Here is a 17,005-nt window from a genome sequence, read left to right as displayed (position 1 = left end):
TTGGAGAACTGTCTTGAGCAGAACACAGAGTAGAGATCTCCAGAGAAAGCAGATCAGAGAGAGAGAAAGTAGGTCAAAGAGAGAAAGCAGGCTGGAAAGCTGTCTCTAGCAGAGTGTGGACAGTCAGCTTGGACTCAAGATTCCAGCCGTTCTCACCAGTCCCGGACACCCCTTCTCTCCGGACCCGTCTCCAAGCCAAGGCTGGTTCTCTCTGGAGTGTTGGTCCTTGCTGCTGGGGGCCTGGCATGTAAGAGTTGCTGTTTGGTGGTTTTTTATTTCCCAGGAGGCTTTGGCAGTTGACTTTCCAGTCAGTAGTCTACTGACAAAGATTGGGGGGGGGCAACCCCCCTCTCTTGTGTCTCTTATGCTCAGCAGCAAGGCTTGGTGGGTCCTGTGCCCCCTGCCCCTGTACCCCCCTAACTGTTTAGCTCATGTTCCCTAAGGTAGAGAGCCCCAGAAAGCTGCAACCTGGTAAGTTGTCCCTGTCCTGAGCTAGACCAATGATGACTATAGGATGTCAGTCTAATACACCCCGACGGCGTTGCCCATGCTGCTGAGCTAACTTTTCTCTGTGTTTCCTCAAACCCTGCCTTTGTATTGTTCCTTCCCGTGACCCCCAGATAAGGACACTTGTATTTCACAACTGAGCAGAGCTTAGCTGGCCCTAAAGGGGTGCCTCTGCCTGAGCCACGACCTCCCAGATGCTTGTAAGGGGCTGCCAGGCCTAAAGTAGAAGGCTTTGATTGGTCTGGCTATTTAGCATGAGACCCTGCTGTCCCCGGGTATTATCCTCTTACCAGTTAAGAGGTTTGGGTTTGAGTCAGCAGGAGCTGAGCTACCAGCAGGGAGGAATGACTGAGTAGGGTGTCCTTGAAGGAGCCAGTAACTTCCCTCATGGGTAACCTTATCCTTAGGGAAAGTCAGAAAACAGGCCTTAGGAGACAGTGGTACCCTGAGCTGTGTCCCCCTTGAACTGGATATCAGCCTCTCTCTATCGCCTGTTGAACATAGTTTAGCTTTGTTGGCAGGTCCCCCCCCCCCCCCCCCCCCCCCGTCCTCCTGCCCATCTGTTAAAGCCTGTGCTCTTGAAACCTCCCTGATCCCATACTCCTGATCTTTGGCAGGTACATTCATGGAACAGATCTGCAGGCTGCCAGCAGATGCCCTTGCTGGGTAAGAGTCAGAAAGAGCCACAGGGAAAGCAGGATAGGTTTGGGCCTTGGTGAGGTCTGCCTGGCCCACAGGCCGCCAACCCTGACCACTCAGGTCCAACACTAGAAAACAGACCTTTCCTGGAGTATAGTTGCTTTAGCATCTGGAGATCAGTTAGTGTCATAGACTCTAACCTACATGACCATCTCAATCGGGACAGGAAAAGGCCTTTGAGAAAAGTCAACACGCTTTCACTGTGAAATCTTTTACCAGTCAAGGAACAAAATGACATTTATGAAAAAAAAAATCTCAGGAGCTGGAGAGATGGCTCAGCAGTTAAGAGTGCTGACTGGCTTCCAAAGGTCCTGAGTTCAAATCCCAGCAGCCACATGGTGGCTCACAACCATCTGTAATGAGATCTGATGCCCTCTTCTGGTGTATCTGAAGACAGCAATAGTGTACTCACATGAATAAAATAAATCTTTAAAAAAGAAAAAGAAAAAAACTTTCAGCTACAGTATACTTACAAAAATAAATCTTTTTTTTTAAGGGGCAGGGCTAAGGAGATGGCTCAGTGGTTAAGAGCACTGACTGCTCTTCCAGAGGTCCTGAGTTCAATTTCCAGCAACCACATGGTGGCTCACAACCATCTATCTATAATGGGATCTGATGCGGTGTGTCTGAAGACAGCTACAGTGTATTTATATATAATAAATAAATAGATTAATTAATTAAAAAAATTTTAAAAACCTCAACAGTTGGGGCTAGGGAGAATAGTGCTTGCTACATAGGCAGGAGGACCTAGGTTTGATCCAGCACCTACATCAAAGTTAGGTGCAGTGATACAGGCCTGTAATCCCAGCTTTGGGAGCTGCAGTGGGTGGGGTGTGAAGACAGATCCCTGAAGCTCATTGGATAGCCATCCTAGGCAAACAGCCTCAGCATCAGTGAGAGAGACCATCTCACAAAAACCAAGGTGATGCCGGAGACTGGCCTCTGACCTGCACACGTGCACACACGCATGAGCACAGAACAGGAGCTCACAGGCACAGTGCGGTTTTGCAGTAAAGAGAACATTAGTGCTACAGGATGGTGGGCCTTGAAGACAGGTTAGGTAGTCACAAAAAATTTGTGAAGGATTTACATGAAAGTCAGAGACTAGCCAGTGAGGATTCATGAAATGGCTCAGCGGGTGAAGGTGTTTGTTACCAAGCCTGACCCATATAGTAGGGGCAGAGGAGGTCCTCCAAACTCCATGAGTGCATTGGCATGAGCTACTCCCCCCCCCCAAAGAAAACCAAGAAGGAAGGAACAGGAAATATGCATACAGATGGAAAATGGATCCGCAGTTGTTCTAGGCTGAAGCAGGTGGGTGGGAGTGGGTGCCAGGGGGAAGGTGCTTCAAAGGTAGAGTCTACTGTTATTAGGGATAGCTACAATGTAGCCAAATGAATATACTAAAAAAAATGTCAATTGGGGCTGGCTAGTTGGCTCAGTAACAGCACTTGCTACAAGCCTGAGGACCTGAGTTTGATCCCCAGAACGTGCATGGGAGAAGAGCTATCCCTGCAGGCTTGTCCTCTGACCTCTGTATGCACGTCATTGCACCGGCACTGTGCTTAGCCCCACCTTACACAGACACCAAATAAACACGTCTCCAAAACAGTGATTTGTATGCTTCAGTGTGTGTGGAGTGGGGCACACTTTTAATCCCAGCACTTACGATGCAGAAACAGGTGGGTCTCTGACTTTGAGCCTGGCCTATATATAACGTTTCGGGACAGCCAGAGCTACACAGAGACAAGATCTCAAAACAAACAACAAGCACACCCAAATAAAGATGCTGGGGACATGTGTGCCATTGCATGTGAGTGGAGGTTGGAGGACTACTTGCCTTTACGCATGAACCTTTTCACTGGTCCCAAGCTGTATAATTTTATTTATTTATTTTTTAAAGTTGACACTTTAGGGCTGGAGAGATGGCTCAGAGATTGTTTGATTTATGAGTACACTGTAGCTGTCTTCAGATATACCAAAAGAGGGCATTGGAGCCCATTACAGATGGTTGAGAGCCACCATGTGGTTGCTGGGATTTGAACTCAGGACCTCTGGAAGAGCAGCCAGTTCTCTTAACCACTGAGCCATCTCTCCAGTACAAGTTAGATAGTTGAAATGGGTGAGTTCTGTGTCATTACTGAGAGAAGCAGCCTTGATATACTAGTTTAGCCAAGACCCCTTCCTAGCCCCTCTTACTTTTTGTCCCTTTTTGTCCCTTGTGTTCCTGACCCACAAAACTAATGGACCACTCTACCCTGATCCCCAGAGAGGTTTCTGGGCCCTGGGGCTCTTGTCTCGGGGCTCCTTTCAAGCACCTGAGTTTCCCAAACCTTGCCACGTTGAAACTTGTAGCCAGGACAGACCTGAGCATCTGCCCCCTTGTGGAAATGTCACAACCCCAAAGCTGCCGAGGCAAGCCCCAATGATAACCTCTGGTTCTTCCTTCTGCTCTCTCCTTCCTGCGAGATTACTTGTGGCTTGGGTGGAGCGGAAGTTGCTGGAAGGAAAGGGATAGCTCAGAGAGTTGGGGGGCAGTGGAGGGGGAGAGGAAGAGAGAAGAGAGGATGGAAAAGTTGCATGGGTAGGCAGACCAGCTTTCTCACAGCACCCTACTTCGTGCAAAGCACTGAGACGTGGTTCTCAGACAGGCTTTATTCAGGAGTCAAGGCTGCCTCCTCTCCCTATTCCCTGTCTCCCCACCCACAGAACCCCACTTGGTTGGGGCTTGTTCTTTACCTGCCCCAAGGGTCTGCTATCCAAGCCACATGAGCACTCAAAGATGGGGAGCCTTAGAGGCTGTGGGCAGACAGCACCCCCCCAACCCCACCCTGTGGCGCAGACAAGTATCCTCAGAATCATGTCCTCTGTAGAGCTCCACTGTAAGAGGCAGGAAGGGTCCTGGTGTGCAGTTGCTGATGAGTTGGACCCCACAGCCTTTCCCTTCCAGAGGGTCTTTAGCCATGAGGTGGTATCTTGTTTGAAGGACAGGATAGGAGAACAGCAGTTGGGTAGTTGACTTCTCCCTGGGAAGACAGATATTCCTTGACTCAGATGGCTCAAGAAAAAGCTCAAGGGACTAGAGAAGCTGAGTTTCTGAGGAGGCTAAGATCCTTCTTGGAAGGAGCATGGGGGAGGGGGTTGGTGAGGGTGGGGCGGTATTGGACTGGCACTGCTTGGCAGAGAGGGGGAGGGGAGAGCACAGGGAGAGCATGACCTGCTCCAGAAGCTCTGGCTTCTAACTTGGAAAAAATATCCAGCATGGGTATGAAGCCAGTGTCCTCACCAGGCCTTGGGGTGTCCTCCTCAGAATATGCCAGCCAACAGCAGGGGAGGCAGCAGCAGTCCTAGGAAAGGGCCCCACACATGAGCAGAATTCTTCAAATCCCAGCCGGCCTTCTCAGAGTCCTCTGCACCTGCAGAAAGGAAGGTGCTGTGTACCTCCGTTTGAAAACAGCTTGGGCTGACTCTCCATTCACTCCATGCAAGGTGCAGGCGGCAGGCAGGCAGGAAGCATCTTCCAGATCGTGCATGCGTTACCATGCCCCAACCACTGGTTCCTGCATAGGATGCCAGCATTCTGGAACCCAGACCTTCGGGCCTTACCTGTCCAGGATGACTGTAGGGCCAGGGTGCGCCCACCTGTGGCATTACCCGAGGCACTAGGGAAGTTGGGCAGAGATGTGGAGGCAGGGTGGCTGGACTGTTCCAGTGAGGCCTTCTGCCCACCGTACTCTTGGGCTGGAAGAACTGGGATCAAAGCCTCACTGGAAACAGGCAACTCGGCCTCTGCCTTGGGCAGCTTGGCCTCGAGTTCAGGCAATTCGGCCTCGGGCAATTCAGGCTCAGGCAACGTGGCCTTGGGCTCAGCCTCTTCCTGCATTTGGGGTAGGGAACCTCCTGTCTCTGCCAGGGACATCTGGTGCAGAGATTTCTCTGAGCTCACGGAGGTTGCAGTCGACTTATTGACTTCTTCGTCCGTAGATTTGGGGACAGGGATATGTGTTGATGTGAGGAAGTTAACTGGCCCCTCATCCTGTGAGGGCTGGATGTGCGTTGCAGAAACCGAAGGGACCTTAGTTAGAAAAGACTGAGCCTCTGTTGCCATGGAGGAGGGACCTTCGGTTGCTAAGGAAGATGGGGCCTTTGTTTCTACCGTAGGTGAGGACTCCGTTGCCAGGGAGTCAGAGATCTTTGTTACCGAGGAGAAATGTGGAGTCTCAGAGGTTGCTAGGCACGGAGTACCGGTTTCCCTGGAGCTTGGGGCTTCGGTTGCTGGGGTGGAAGGGACCTTCGTCACCCTTGGAGGTGAATCCTGCACCTTTTCTGGGTTTCTCGTGGGCTCTGTTTGGCAAGGCCAAGCATTAGTGCTGCAAACGGGACCCTACCCGGCCGCACGATATCCCACCAAGATGCAGGAGCCATACTCTTCCGCGGCGGGTGTGCGCCCCCGGTATCATAACTTTCTTGTCATTGACACAAGTAACTCCTCTACCCATTGCCTAGTCCAAGCTTCGCTTAGAGGTCTGGCTAGCAGGCCCCGCCCATTCGACAGCCGACCACGCCCACCACCCGCTCGGCCACGCCCCTCGCGCCGCACTCCACAAGTCTCTGAATTTCAACTCTCTGTAGGGACTTAAGGACGAAATCTGTTACTTGGAGTTTACGAGTCGCCAAGGTGGCTGTGCAGGGACCTTGGCTGTGCAGGGAAGGCAGAAAGTCACAGAGGGTCTCCGCCATCTCATCCCGGAGGCCCCCTCCTTTTTCTCAGGGCGAGAGTCCTGAGATTCTATGTCACCTAGGCAGGGGGTACGGGGGGGGGGTGAGGGGACATCCCACCCCATCTCAGCTCTCGCCTGCCACTCACCACAGAGAGAGTTCTCACAGCTGTAGCCAAGAGGGCACTGAGAGCAAGGAGTACCCTCCTGGTAGGGCTTACGGCCCTTCACGTTCCCCCTAAAGGAAGAAGGCATTGTTGAAGGGAAGGTCTGCGCGTTTCTACCCGTCCCCACATTCCCATATGCACAAGCAGATCCATCCGCAGGAGGCCACGTAGGCTCCTGTCCCTGGGATCACGGGCTCCCTCTCCCCCTTCTCTGGCTAACCAAATTAGACCCCTTATAGGGCCATCACAGCTGCCGGAAGGGGCAGGGCCCACATTAGCAGCCCAGTTCTGTCTTCCCCTAAGCCTCTAGCCCCTTAGCACTTACGGGGGTTCATAGTTGCACACCAGCAGATGGATGTTAGCTTCCTCCACTCCCTGGAGCTTCTCGCAGAAGTGGGAACCACAGCCAATTCTCTCCGTCTTGCTCCACACTACCTAAAGGAGGGAAAACCCAGCAGGTTAGTCCTGGGTTGGGTAACATAGTCAGTCCGTCCGTGTAGTGGGACCCCATAGCCTCAGGCAGAGAGCAGCAGTGTCCACCCTCTGCCAAAACAGAAGTCACCGGGCCTCTTTCAGTCTTCGTCAGCCTCAAGCCTCTGATACACCCTGTCCACTTGAGAGAGCCTTAGGGTTTTTTGGTTGTTCAGTTGGTTGTTTTGGTTTTGGTTTTTCAGGACAGGGTTTCTCTGTGTAACCCTGGCTGTCCTGAACTCTCAGAGATCCACCTGCCTCTGCAATCCAAGTGCTGGGATCAAAGGTGTGTGCCACTTCCAACTGGCTTGGTCCCTTTAAACAAGTTTTTTTTTTCCTTTTTAAAGAATATTTATTTATTTTATGTATATGAGTACACTGTAGCTCTTTTCAGACTCACCAGAAGAGGGCATCAGATCCCATTACAGATGGTTGTGAGCCACCATGTGGTTGCTGGGAATTGAACTTAGTGCTCCTGGAAGAGCAGCCAGTGCTCTAACCACTGAGTCATCTCTCCAGCCCCTAAACACGGTTTTAAACAGGGGGTCTATGCAAAGGATCAGAGATAGCCGAGATCTTCAGCTACAAGGAAAGTCCAAGAAGGAGTTATTTTGAAATTTCTGCATTCCAACTAACACCTTAGCTAGACCTCTCCCAACGCTTGGTTCTACCTCTTTGGGGGCGTGGCCTGGCTGCTAGAATAATTTCCGAAATACAAAAACAAAACTGTTAATCCCAGTACTCTAAAGCAGAAGCCAGAACATCTCTGTGGGAGTTCCAGGCCAGCTAAGGCTACCCAGGGGGACCCTGTCTTAACGACAGCAACAACAAAACAAAAATGTGCGTCTTGCCACGGGGTGGAGATACCATGTTTTCTCCAATTTTTAGGCTCAGGTTGTGTGGGGGGGGGGGGGGGGCGGGGATCCTGCTTGCAATAGCTGTGACTTCTCAGATTCCTGTCGGAGCAGGTGAGTTTTTAAAATGGCTTCTGGGTAGGCAGGGATGTCCCAGTAGGGCAGGTGCTGGGGCCTTCAACCTCCCTGCTTGGGTGGGTGCTTTTGTGTTCTTAAGATTAGGACTAAAAATACCATCTTAAAAAGGCACTGGAAATGGGAGGGAGGGATGAGGGTGGAACTTTTCCTGCCCCCCCCCTTTGGTTACAATAAGCATTAGGAAGTGAAAACAATTCCTTTAATACCAAGGCTAGCGTCACCCAAAAGACTGAACTTTCCAGAAGCATCAGAAACTGAACGGAGAGCAATGGATATCTGAGAGAGGCCAGAAACACTGTCAGAAGGTTCCAGAAGCCTTTCTCCAGCGAGCATGGGCTTCGTGCCGACACAGTGTTTTTAGAATTTTTTTTAAGTGGGAGTAGAGGGACCCTACTGTCAGGCTTGGTGGCCACTGCCTTTACCCACTGGGCCATCTCCCCCGCCCTCTTAAACACATTTTTTTTCGTAATGCAAAAACTAATCAAGTTTGTCTATTTACTTAATCAGTTTGGCAGATTAGAAACAGCAAATTAGGGCTGGAGAGATGGCTCAGCCGTTAAGAGCACTGATTGCTCTTGCCAAGGTCCTGAGTTCAAATCCCAGCAACCACATGGTGGCTCACAACCATCTGTAATAGGATCTGATGCCCTCTTCACTGCATTCGGGAAATAGGCACTGTGACACCTGCCTTCTCAGCAGGATAAAACGGGTGACCTAGGTTTTCAAAAGATGTGCCTTTTTGAAGAGATGAAAACGACAGTTTGAGTGGCCTCTGCCTGCGTGCCAACAGCTATGCCGACTATTAGGGATGCTGTGAGGGGGAGGATCGGGAGGCTGCTCTGAGTGGAGCCACGTGCTGGGCCAGGTAGAGTAGCTCCACCCATCTGAAGATCCTGCCGGCTCCGCCCACGGACCAGGTGACGCCACTCAACACCAGAAGCGCCCAGCCAGCTCTGCCCAAGGTACACATGGCCCCACCCCTCACCTCGAGGTCTTGTCCAAACAGTTGCACTCAGGTTCGCAAGCAGTTACGTGGCTTGTGTGAACCCCAGAAGCCCTCTCCCTACTAAACGAGGTCCAGACCCTTCCTGGCTCCCGTCGGGCTCTGCTCCATCTTGCAGGTGGCCACACCCAACATCAAGAGCCCTCTCCCCAGCCCCAACTTCATCACAAAGTTCATCCAGCAATCAGAGCCCAACACCTAGATTCCTCAGCCCGCAGGCACCGCCCCACTCTCTGCCCGCCGTCCTGCTGAGACTGTCACCTGAGTGTAGTGGCCGCACATCTGGCCCGGATCGCAGGTGGCCGTGCTGAGATTGTAATACTCATGTTCTTCGTACCAGTTCGCCACGGCCAGCGGCACGTCCATGCCCTCGTCCGTGATGGCAAACAAGTTCTCTCCGCGCCGCCCGCGCTCCTTGTTGTGGCCCCACACGCACTTCTGAGCGTAGGCCTTGGAGAAGGCGGCCAGCTCGTGGTCCCACCTCTGCAGGGGTACAAGGGAGGCAAGACCGGGAGGTGAGGGAGGGTGGTGAAAGTAGGCTGGGGTGTCTTGAAATCTCAATAGGCCAGCCTGGCTTGCCGCACCACGCCCCTCTAGCAAGGTGACTTCTGGCTTGTCTCCCCAGTGTGTTCCCCCCCCCCCCCGTGGGTTTCAGTGGGATGGCAAAGTGCCACCGCAGACCCTGGGGTTTGTCTCTTACCCTTCACAGGGCATGGGGGCGGGGGGTAGAGGATTAATGTCAACTGTGATCTTTGTGCGATCTTTGTGTGTTCTGTGTAGCTGGGGGCGGGGCAGAGATGCACACTGGGCTTTTTGAACCGCTCGGACATCTGAAGCTGTCCAGAGAAATGCTGGTGGACCCGTGCATCAACAGCCGGCTGCCGCCTCACTGTCTAGACCCTCCCTCAGGTCCCTTGGCAGGTGCTCTTCCTAAGTGCTCATCTCCCTTCATCTCCCTTCATCCGGTCCCTCCTCCCCGAGGAAACTGTGTAGGGCACACTGAAAGTCCCTCCCTTCCAGGCATCACTGCCCTGCCTAAGCCAACGCGGTCAAACCCCAACTCCAGATTCTCCAGTCTGTCTCTTAGCAGGTGAGACTCCAGGGAAGGGCAGTTTTACTTAGAGAGCCACGGAGGCATCCCTGGTTGGTGGAAGATGGGGTGTGGAGTGTGGGAGGAGGAGCATAGGGTATCTAACCCCAAGGACCAAGGAGGAGGACCTGGATTCCATTAAACTCTGACAGCCTCTCCTGAAAATGGATGTCTGCCATGAGACCCTTGTTCCACCCTCTGCGTCTGCGTCCCCCCCCCCCAGTGCCACCCCACTCCCAGCCTGACAGCCCCACCAAAAGTCACAGCAGGAGCTTGGGTGACATGGGGGAGGGGTGAAACTGTGTGATCATGCTCACTTCCTACCTACTCAGTGGGTTAGAACCCTTGTGCAGCCTGGGACAGCATTGGGGCTGTGCCTTAATGAGTCTCTCTCTCTTTCTCTCTCTCTGGTCATTTTTAAAAATTAATTATGCACTTACTTTTCAGTATGTGTGAATGCAGGTGCATGCCTAACAGAGCCTGCATAAAGTCCAGAGAGCTTTTGGGAGCCTATTCTTCCTCTCCTTGACCGCCACTGGGGAGGGAATTGAGCTTATCAGATTTGTTTGGCCAAATGTTTTTGATGAACACCTGGCTGGCCTCGCTCTGGCTACTTTGTTTTAAATCACTGGTTTGGGTGGTCCACCAGACTCTGACAATAGTGGGCAGGTAGGAAGGAGTATTGGGGCTAGGGGGATCAGGGCTCCAGGATAGACAGATAGGCCCCATTCTAGAACAGGCAGTAGCATCCTCTCTGTCAGGGTGCTGGGTGTCGTGGGTACTTTTAATAGATGGTTAGACCGAGGCCAGCTCAAAGCAACCCCAGCTCTAACCTCCAAGTGAAGCCTGTGCCTGAAGTCCCATCAGGATTTCTCAGTCTGTGGCCCTCTCCCGGTCGCTAGGACAGAACCCCAAGTTCATGTGGTGGCTGTGGTCAGTGCACACAGGTAACTGGGTCCTGTGGGACACGGGAAGGCTGTGCAGGCAGACTAAGAGCGGAGAAAGGGACAGGGCTAAATGACAAGGTGCTAGCCTGGTGGGGGACACCCTGAGCAAAGTCACCCTGAGCCGCTGGGTGCATGCCATCTATGGATTGAGGAGTCTGGCTCTCACCCATCTGTGTGCTGAGACACTAGTTGGCAGAACTGTCACCTAATATCTAGGCTTCTGATTTGCCTGCGGTTCCTGGTTTCCAAGGACAACGGGTGCGGTGCTGTGAGCATTTCTCACAGCCGTCCTGTCTGACCTGCAGGGCAGGGATGTCTGTACCTAACTGTCCACCAGGAAAAGGCTTCCCTGAGTCACCAAGCCACAGGGGACAGGCTGAGGCTACAAGCTAAACGTTGGGACCCCAGGTTCCCTGCTGTAATTTCCAGGTGTGACTTGGCTCTTGCTTTAGCTCAGGGATTCCTGGCCATTGGAGGATGTCTGGGGTGGGGGTAGGGTGGGGTGGACCAGTCAGTCAGACTTCAGAGAGGACAGAAAGGGAGGGATTCTAACTCTATCAGCTGAAACAGGAGCAGGCATCCTGCCTCAACGTTGTTAAATGATAATATTCTTTCCGCCAGATTGGCCATCAGTACCCAGCCTCGGCCTCCATTGTCTATGTGTAGATAGTTTGTTTGTGTGTTATATGTGTTCTTTTTTTTTTAATTTCACCACATGTAGTATTACATGTGTGAGAGTCAGCCCGTGCATGTGGGAGTGCTTTGTGACCTCATTTTACAGATGAGAGACTGAGAGCCCACATGGTTACAGGATGTGCCCCAAACAAGATGGGGTGTTAGAGAGAGCACCTGAACGGTGGGTCCCAAAGCTCTTCTCGGGCCTGCTCTTGCCCTCTCTAGTGTTTTCTGAGCTCCTCTGCCTCTTCTTCTTCCCCTCCAGGATAGCCCATCTTGAGAAGAGTTAAGGAGGCCACTGATGCGGGGGGTGGAGCCAGGACTCAAGCCTGAGCAAGTCCCCCACCAGCCTCAGTCTGTCTTCTCATCTAGCGGATGGAGCTGACTATGGGACCAGCGCATTATACAGCAGCAGAGACTCTATCACTGACCAGAGGAAGGAATCTTGAGAGAACATCCCACGGGGAGGTGAGGAAAAGGGCTCGTGGCAGGCCTTCCCTCACACCCCTTCAGTCCCAGGAGGCGGGCACCCCAGCCACACTCACCATCTGCAGCATATCTGAGGCTGGTGGGGACACCTGGGCACGGTAATGGTTGTGAAGCTCCACCATGGTCTGCTTCTCCTCTTCCGTGAGGGCCGTGGCGGGGCCAGTGGCAGGCAACAGCAGCAGCAGCAGCAGCTGCGGCGGCGGTAGCATCACCCACAGTCTGCAGGAGCTGTGCATGGTGGCCAGCCCTCTCTGTCTCTCCCGATCAGGGGTCTGGAGGCTGGACTTAAAGTCCTTCCCACGCAAGCACCACCCTGGCTGGGGTGGGGCGGCAGGGGCTGTCTGGAGGCCCGGCCTGGCTCACACAATGTCTCCAAGAGGGCTGGGTGCCTTTGGGTCTGGACCAGAGTAGACTCCACTCCCCTAGAGTCGTTGGCAACCGCCTCCTTTTCTCTCAGTAACGGGGGCTTCAGGCCAAAGGCTATATGAGCTCCACGGTCCCTCCTGAGGTGGACAGATCCTCAGGGGACACAATCCCAGAAACAGCTGCCGAGCTGTGTGTGCTGTGGCACCCCAGTTCACACCTACAGCTTCTGGGCTGCAGGGAGGGGACAAAGAAGGAACACACAGCTCTGCCTCACAGGACTGGGTAAGGGGAGAAAGCTGTCGGCACCACTGAAAGAGCAAGTGAGGGAGAGATATGTCCACATGCCTCGGTCCGTAGGTCCTGCCCACCCCAGTGTTTGCAGTAAACTGAGTCATGACAGCAACGGTTAAGTGTCCACCCTAGGTCTTCGGCAAGAGCAGCAGGCACCCTTAACTGCTGAGCAGGCTTTCCAGCCCCAGTAGAGCCTTCTAAATAAGACGAGGGGCAGGAGAGAAGTCGGGGGTATGGAGGTCTCTTGTTCACCTCAGACGAGCTCTTCATTCTGTAGCCCAGGTGTGCTGCTCTCTGGTTGCTGCCCTTCCACAATTATACTTCGTTTATTTACTTAATGTATAAGAGTGTTCTATCTGCATGTACACCTGCACACCAGAGAGGGCATCTGATCCCATTGTGAGCCACCATGTGGTTGCTGGGAATTGAACTCGGGACCTCTGGAAGAGCAGTCAGTGCTCTTAACCACTGAGCCACCTCTCCAGCCCTTCATCCTTGTCCTAGTCCTCCTCTTCCTCCTCCCCGGTTTTTAAAAATGATGTCTTCACGAGGAAATGACACATGGAAGTAAGGTTCCTGGCAGCAGACATTTGTGAGCACTGGAAAGGGGGCAGCTTAAGAATGAACAGAATGTAAGCAGACACACAGAAGGGGTGTCAGACATGGGGGCCAGGCAGAGATGCCCATGCCATAAGTGACTTAAAGTAAGGTGCCTGAGGAAGACAACAGCCCATGCTGTGTGGCATTGTTCCTGGCTCAGCCTTCTCCGTAGAGCTAGATCCTCCCTCAATCTTTGTCTTGTTTGTTTTTTGAGGATGAGGTTTCTCTATGTAGTCCTGGCTGTTCTGAGACTCACTCTGTAGACCAGGCTGGCCTTGAACTTACAGAGATCTGTCTGTCTGCCTCTGCCTCCTGCGTGCTGGAATTAAAAGAATGTACCACCACCACCACTCAGGCCCTTGCTTGCTCTTTTTTTTTTTTTTTTTAATTGATTTATTTTATGTGAGTACACTGTCGCTGTCATCAGACACACCAGAAGAGGGCATCAGATCCCTTTACTGTGAGCCACCATGTGGTTGCTGGGAATTGAACTCAGGATGTCTGGGAGAGCAGTCAGTGCTCTAACCACTGAGCCATCTCTCCAGCCCGCCCTTGCTTACTCTTAACCACACTACAGTCACCACCTGCACTTCTCTTGGTCAGCCCCCTGTGAACGAAGGAAGGTGGGAGTGACAGTGCCTACTTGCATGGATCTCATGGGCCATCTGAGATGGTGCCAGGCAGGCCATCCATTTGTCTGTTTTCCTTTGGATGGATATTTGTCCCTCGCCCCCAGTGCAGATGCTGTTTGGTCAGTCTTTACGCACGTCTTTGAGGGTCTCTTGATGCCTTCGTTTCTGCTGCCCACTGTGGGCATGTATGTTAAGGTCCACAGCAATCAGGCCAGCCTGGTCTCTTCCCCTCCCCCAGCAAGGCTAATGCTTCCTAAACAGCACTTCCTGGCTGTCTCCCTACCCAGCAACACAGTTGGCACCAATGGTCCCTTGTCACCTGTGCTCAGCTCCTCCCTGGGCCCCAGGCCCCCACGGTCTGGTCCTGTTCTCGGATTCCGTTCTTCAGCATCCACTTTGGCTAACCCCCCTCTGTCCAGCCACCTACATGCACCGTGGTGTGAGGTTCGGAGTGGCTGGTGACTCGGAGGCTGGGACAGGAGCCGGTGGTGGAAGGAAGAGTCCCAGTGTGGGACTCATCTCCTAGCGTCTCCACGGAGGTGCGGAGGTGCGGTGAGAGTGGGTTAGCCCTCTTCCGGCTCTTCCGGTGCGCACACAGCATTCCCACACGTTATTGGATCCGCGCTGCTCTTTGGGAGGTGATGAAGGGAGATCGTGCGGAGCCTGCTCTTGGAGGCTTGCCCCTTGCTACCTCCTTTAGTCTCCTTTTCTGCTTTACTCTACTCCGTCCCCTTCCCCATCCCATGATGCACAGAGTTCCAGGAGCCCTAGAAACCACCAACAAAAAGCCACTTTCCGCGGGTCGAGATTGGTCACAGCGATGCAGGCTCCATTGTCAGGAGAAAGCGGAGAAGGCCCAGACCCATTCTGTCACCATGGGGGACTCTGTTTCTGGACAGTGGTTGTGGCTGTCCCTTTTCTGAGCTTCACTGGAGGGCACCAGCCCTTCGACTGGCTGGGTCTTTAGCTGTTCTCTATTATTGGCACATCTGGGAATCTGCTTCTCAGGTGACTTTGTATCTGTCAACTGTTGGGATTCATTTGCTGTAGTTCGATGGTTTCCTTCTCAGAGAGCATCTTCTAGTGTTGGGATGCTTATCTCCCTGTCTTCTTGGTGAGTTGGAGAGACTACATGTGGCAGGGTCACTAACCCTTTCTAACCCTAACCCTAACCCTAACCCTGTAGGTGTATACTCCATCAGCAGCTGGAGGAAATGGGTCATGGGGGTAGGGCTTAGTTTTGCTTTTTTTTTTTTTTTTTTTAAAGGCAGGGTTTTTCTCTGTAGCCCCGGCTGTCCTGAAACTCACTCTGTGGACCAGGCTGGCCCCGAATTTGAGAGATCATCTGCTTCTGCCTCCCAAGTGCTCGGATTAAAGACATATGCCACCCACCACACCCAGCCGGTTTAAGGTTTCTGTTTTGTTTTTGGTTTTTTGTTTTTGTAGCGGGGCCCCACTTCCTGATTTCTCTGCTTCCTGACTGAAGATGGATGTAGTGTGGTGCCTTCCTGCCATGATGAGTCATTTTCCTTCTTAGACATCGATCTAACCCCCTCCAGCCTTCCAATGCTTCTTGTCTGCCGTTCGTTTGGTCACAGCTACACAAAGTGAGCAGGCAATCCCTGGTGCAGTGTGAGATGTCCAGACACTGGCAGGGGCCAAGCTGTTGGGCACCAGGGCTGAGAGGCATCTTCTGGACTGAGGTTGCCCCAAAAGCTTTTGTGTGGCTAGGGTGCCCAACCAGGAGAATGTCGCTGCTGTCATCCCAGTGAACTGCTTGAGGGACAGGGGGAACAAGAGAGCAGAGACACCCCCCAACACACACACACACACACACACACACACACACACACTGCTGAGAAGCTCAGCCCTGGAAGAAATTTGTCTTTGTTCTTCAAAGCCAGGCCAGCAGGAAAAGGCTGTTCAGGGCTGAGAGTCCTCAGGAGGATGAAGGCTCTGCTTGGTGTGGGGCTGTGCTGAGACAGTGAGCATCCACAGGGCTCTGGGTGGAATCAAGCCATAGGGAGCGTGGGAGGGCCAGAGAGGGGCCAGCCAAAGACATGGGCAATATTCCCACAGGCTGAGGCCACTGGCTGCTCCCGATTTGGGCCAGCGCAGGGTCTCAGCTCTGTTCTTTCTGCAGAAAGGGCAGGGCTCAGAGGTGTGGGTCAGGTCCATCTGCCAGCCAGGGCTGGCTGGGCTGTCCATTGGTAGCTTGGAGCACAGTTCTGAAGGCTGAGGGATACCTGTCCACAGAGGATGGAAGAGACAAGGCCTGTCCTGTCCCCTATAGGTACAAGCCAAGCTGGTTAGCAAGGAAACCCAAGGTCACCTGGCAACCCAAAGTAAGGTGTGTCTAAGAACAGCTACTGTGTACTTAAATAAATCTTTAAAACATATGCATATAATACATCCACAGGCCAGTAGAGGGCATCAGATCCCATTACGGATGGTTGTGAGCCACCATGTGGTTGCTGGGATTTGAACTCAGGACCTCTGGAGGAGCATCTTAACCGCTGAGCCATCTCTCCAGCCTGGTAAGTGAGTACTTTTAACACATGGTATAATGGGTCTGGAGAGAAGGCTCACTCACTGTTAGGACTGCTGGGTGTTCTTGCGGAGGACCCAAGTTCAATTTCGGCACCCACAGGGCCGCTCACAGCTGTCTGAACTCCAGTTCCAAGGGATCCTCTTCTCCACTCTGTAGGCACACACACACAAGCACTCATACCTATAAAACAATAAGTCTAAAAATAAACAAAATCCTGAGTGCTGGCACCTGACTACTGAATTAAGAATGTACCCACTCTTAGGTCAACATGGCGGGCCGACCTGCAGTTGCAGCATCAAGCTAGCAGCTGGATGGTTTTCGAAAGTGGTATTATAATGCTGCAGGATTCGATAAACCGGGGCTAATGCGAGATGATACATTACATGAAACTGAAGATGTAAAAGAAGCCATAAGAAGGCTTCCCGAGGACCTTTATAATGACAGAATGTTTCGAATTAAGAGAGCCTTAGACCTGACTATGAGGCATTAGATCTTGCCTAAGGATCCGTGGATAGAATATGAGGAAGACAAATTCTACCTTGAACCCTATCTGGAAGAGGTTGTTCGAGAAAGAAAGGAGAGAGAAGAATGGGCAAAGAAGTGATCTCGTAGTTAAGATCTGTGGATGTGCCTGATCTCACCAGATTTTTAATGAAGTTATTTCAACCACAATTTAAGAATTATTTGCTCTACATATGCCTCACTTTAAATAAATGTCTGTTGTAACCATAAAAAAAAAAAAAAAAAGAATGTATCCACACTACACAGAAGAAAGAAAGAGGGAGGTCCAGCCCTGGCTACCACAGA

General features: G+C 52.3%; 1 protein-coding gene and 1 pseudogene across 4 annotated transcripts; one reads left to right on the top strand and one right to left on the bottom strand.

The window, feature by feature from the left end:
• Positions 1-3,955: 3,955 nt before the first annotated feature.
• On the bottom strand, positions 3,956-11,998 carry PI16 (peptidase inhibitor 16). 3 transcript variants are annotated; one of them, XM_080938155.1, is made up of 7 exons: positions 11,815-11,998; positions 8,819-9,040; positions 6,417-6,526; positions 6,074-6,162; positions 4,813-5,550; positions 4,493-4,622; positions 3,956-4,232 (listed from the first exon to the last, which is right to left on the bottom strand). In XM_080938155.1, the coding sequence occupies exons 1-6, from the start codon at positions 11,992-11,994 to the stop codon at positions 4,513-4,515; spliced, it is 1,449 nt and encodes a 482-aa protein (XP_080794281.1). In that variant the 5' UTR covers positions 11,995-11,998; the 3' UTR covers positions 3,956-4,232; positions 4,493-4,512. The 3 variants fall into 3 exon arrangements, with proteins under 3 accessions (XP_080794281.1, XP_080794282.1, XP_080794283.1); XM_080938156.1 differs by having other exon boundaries at positions 4,813-5,481; XM_080938157.1 differs by lacking the exon at positions 4,813-5,550.
• Positions 11,999-16,466: 4,468 nt separating this feature from the next.
• LOC308436652 (cytochrome b-c1 complex subunit 7-like) lies at positions 16,467-16,802 on the top strand (annotated as a pseudogene). Its single transcript has one exon. The product of its transcript is annotated as a cytochrome b-c1 complex subunit 7-like (transcript).
• Positions 16,803-17,005: the final 203 nt, after the last annotated feature.

Source organism: Micromys minutus, assembly GCF_963924665.1.
Source record: "Micromys minutus genome assembly, chromosome: 25".
Classification (NCBI taxonomy): domain Eukaryota; kingdom Metazoa; phylum Chordata; class Mammalia; order Rodentia; family Muridae; genus Micromys; species Micromys minutus.
Note: the sequence above shows the minus strand (reverse complement) of the source record. Positions and strands in the feature narration are given on the sequence as shown.

Bases quoted from the DNA above. Each gene is read 5' to 3' on its own strand.
- PI16 (XM_080938155.1), bottom strand. From the start codon at position 11,994: ATGCACAGCTCCTGCAGACTGTGGGTGATGCTACCGCCGCCGCAGCTG. The intron at 6,527-8,818 runs GTGACAGTCTCA...TCCCTCCTTTAG, and splicing joins TGTGCGGCCACTACACTCAG to GTAGTGTGGAGCAAGACGGA. The intron at 6,163-6,416 runs GTAAGTGCTAAG...TTCTTCCTTTAG, and splicing joins GTGTGCAACTATGAACCCCC to GGGGAACGTGAAGGGCCGTA.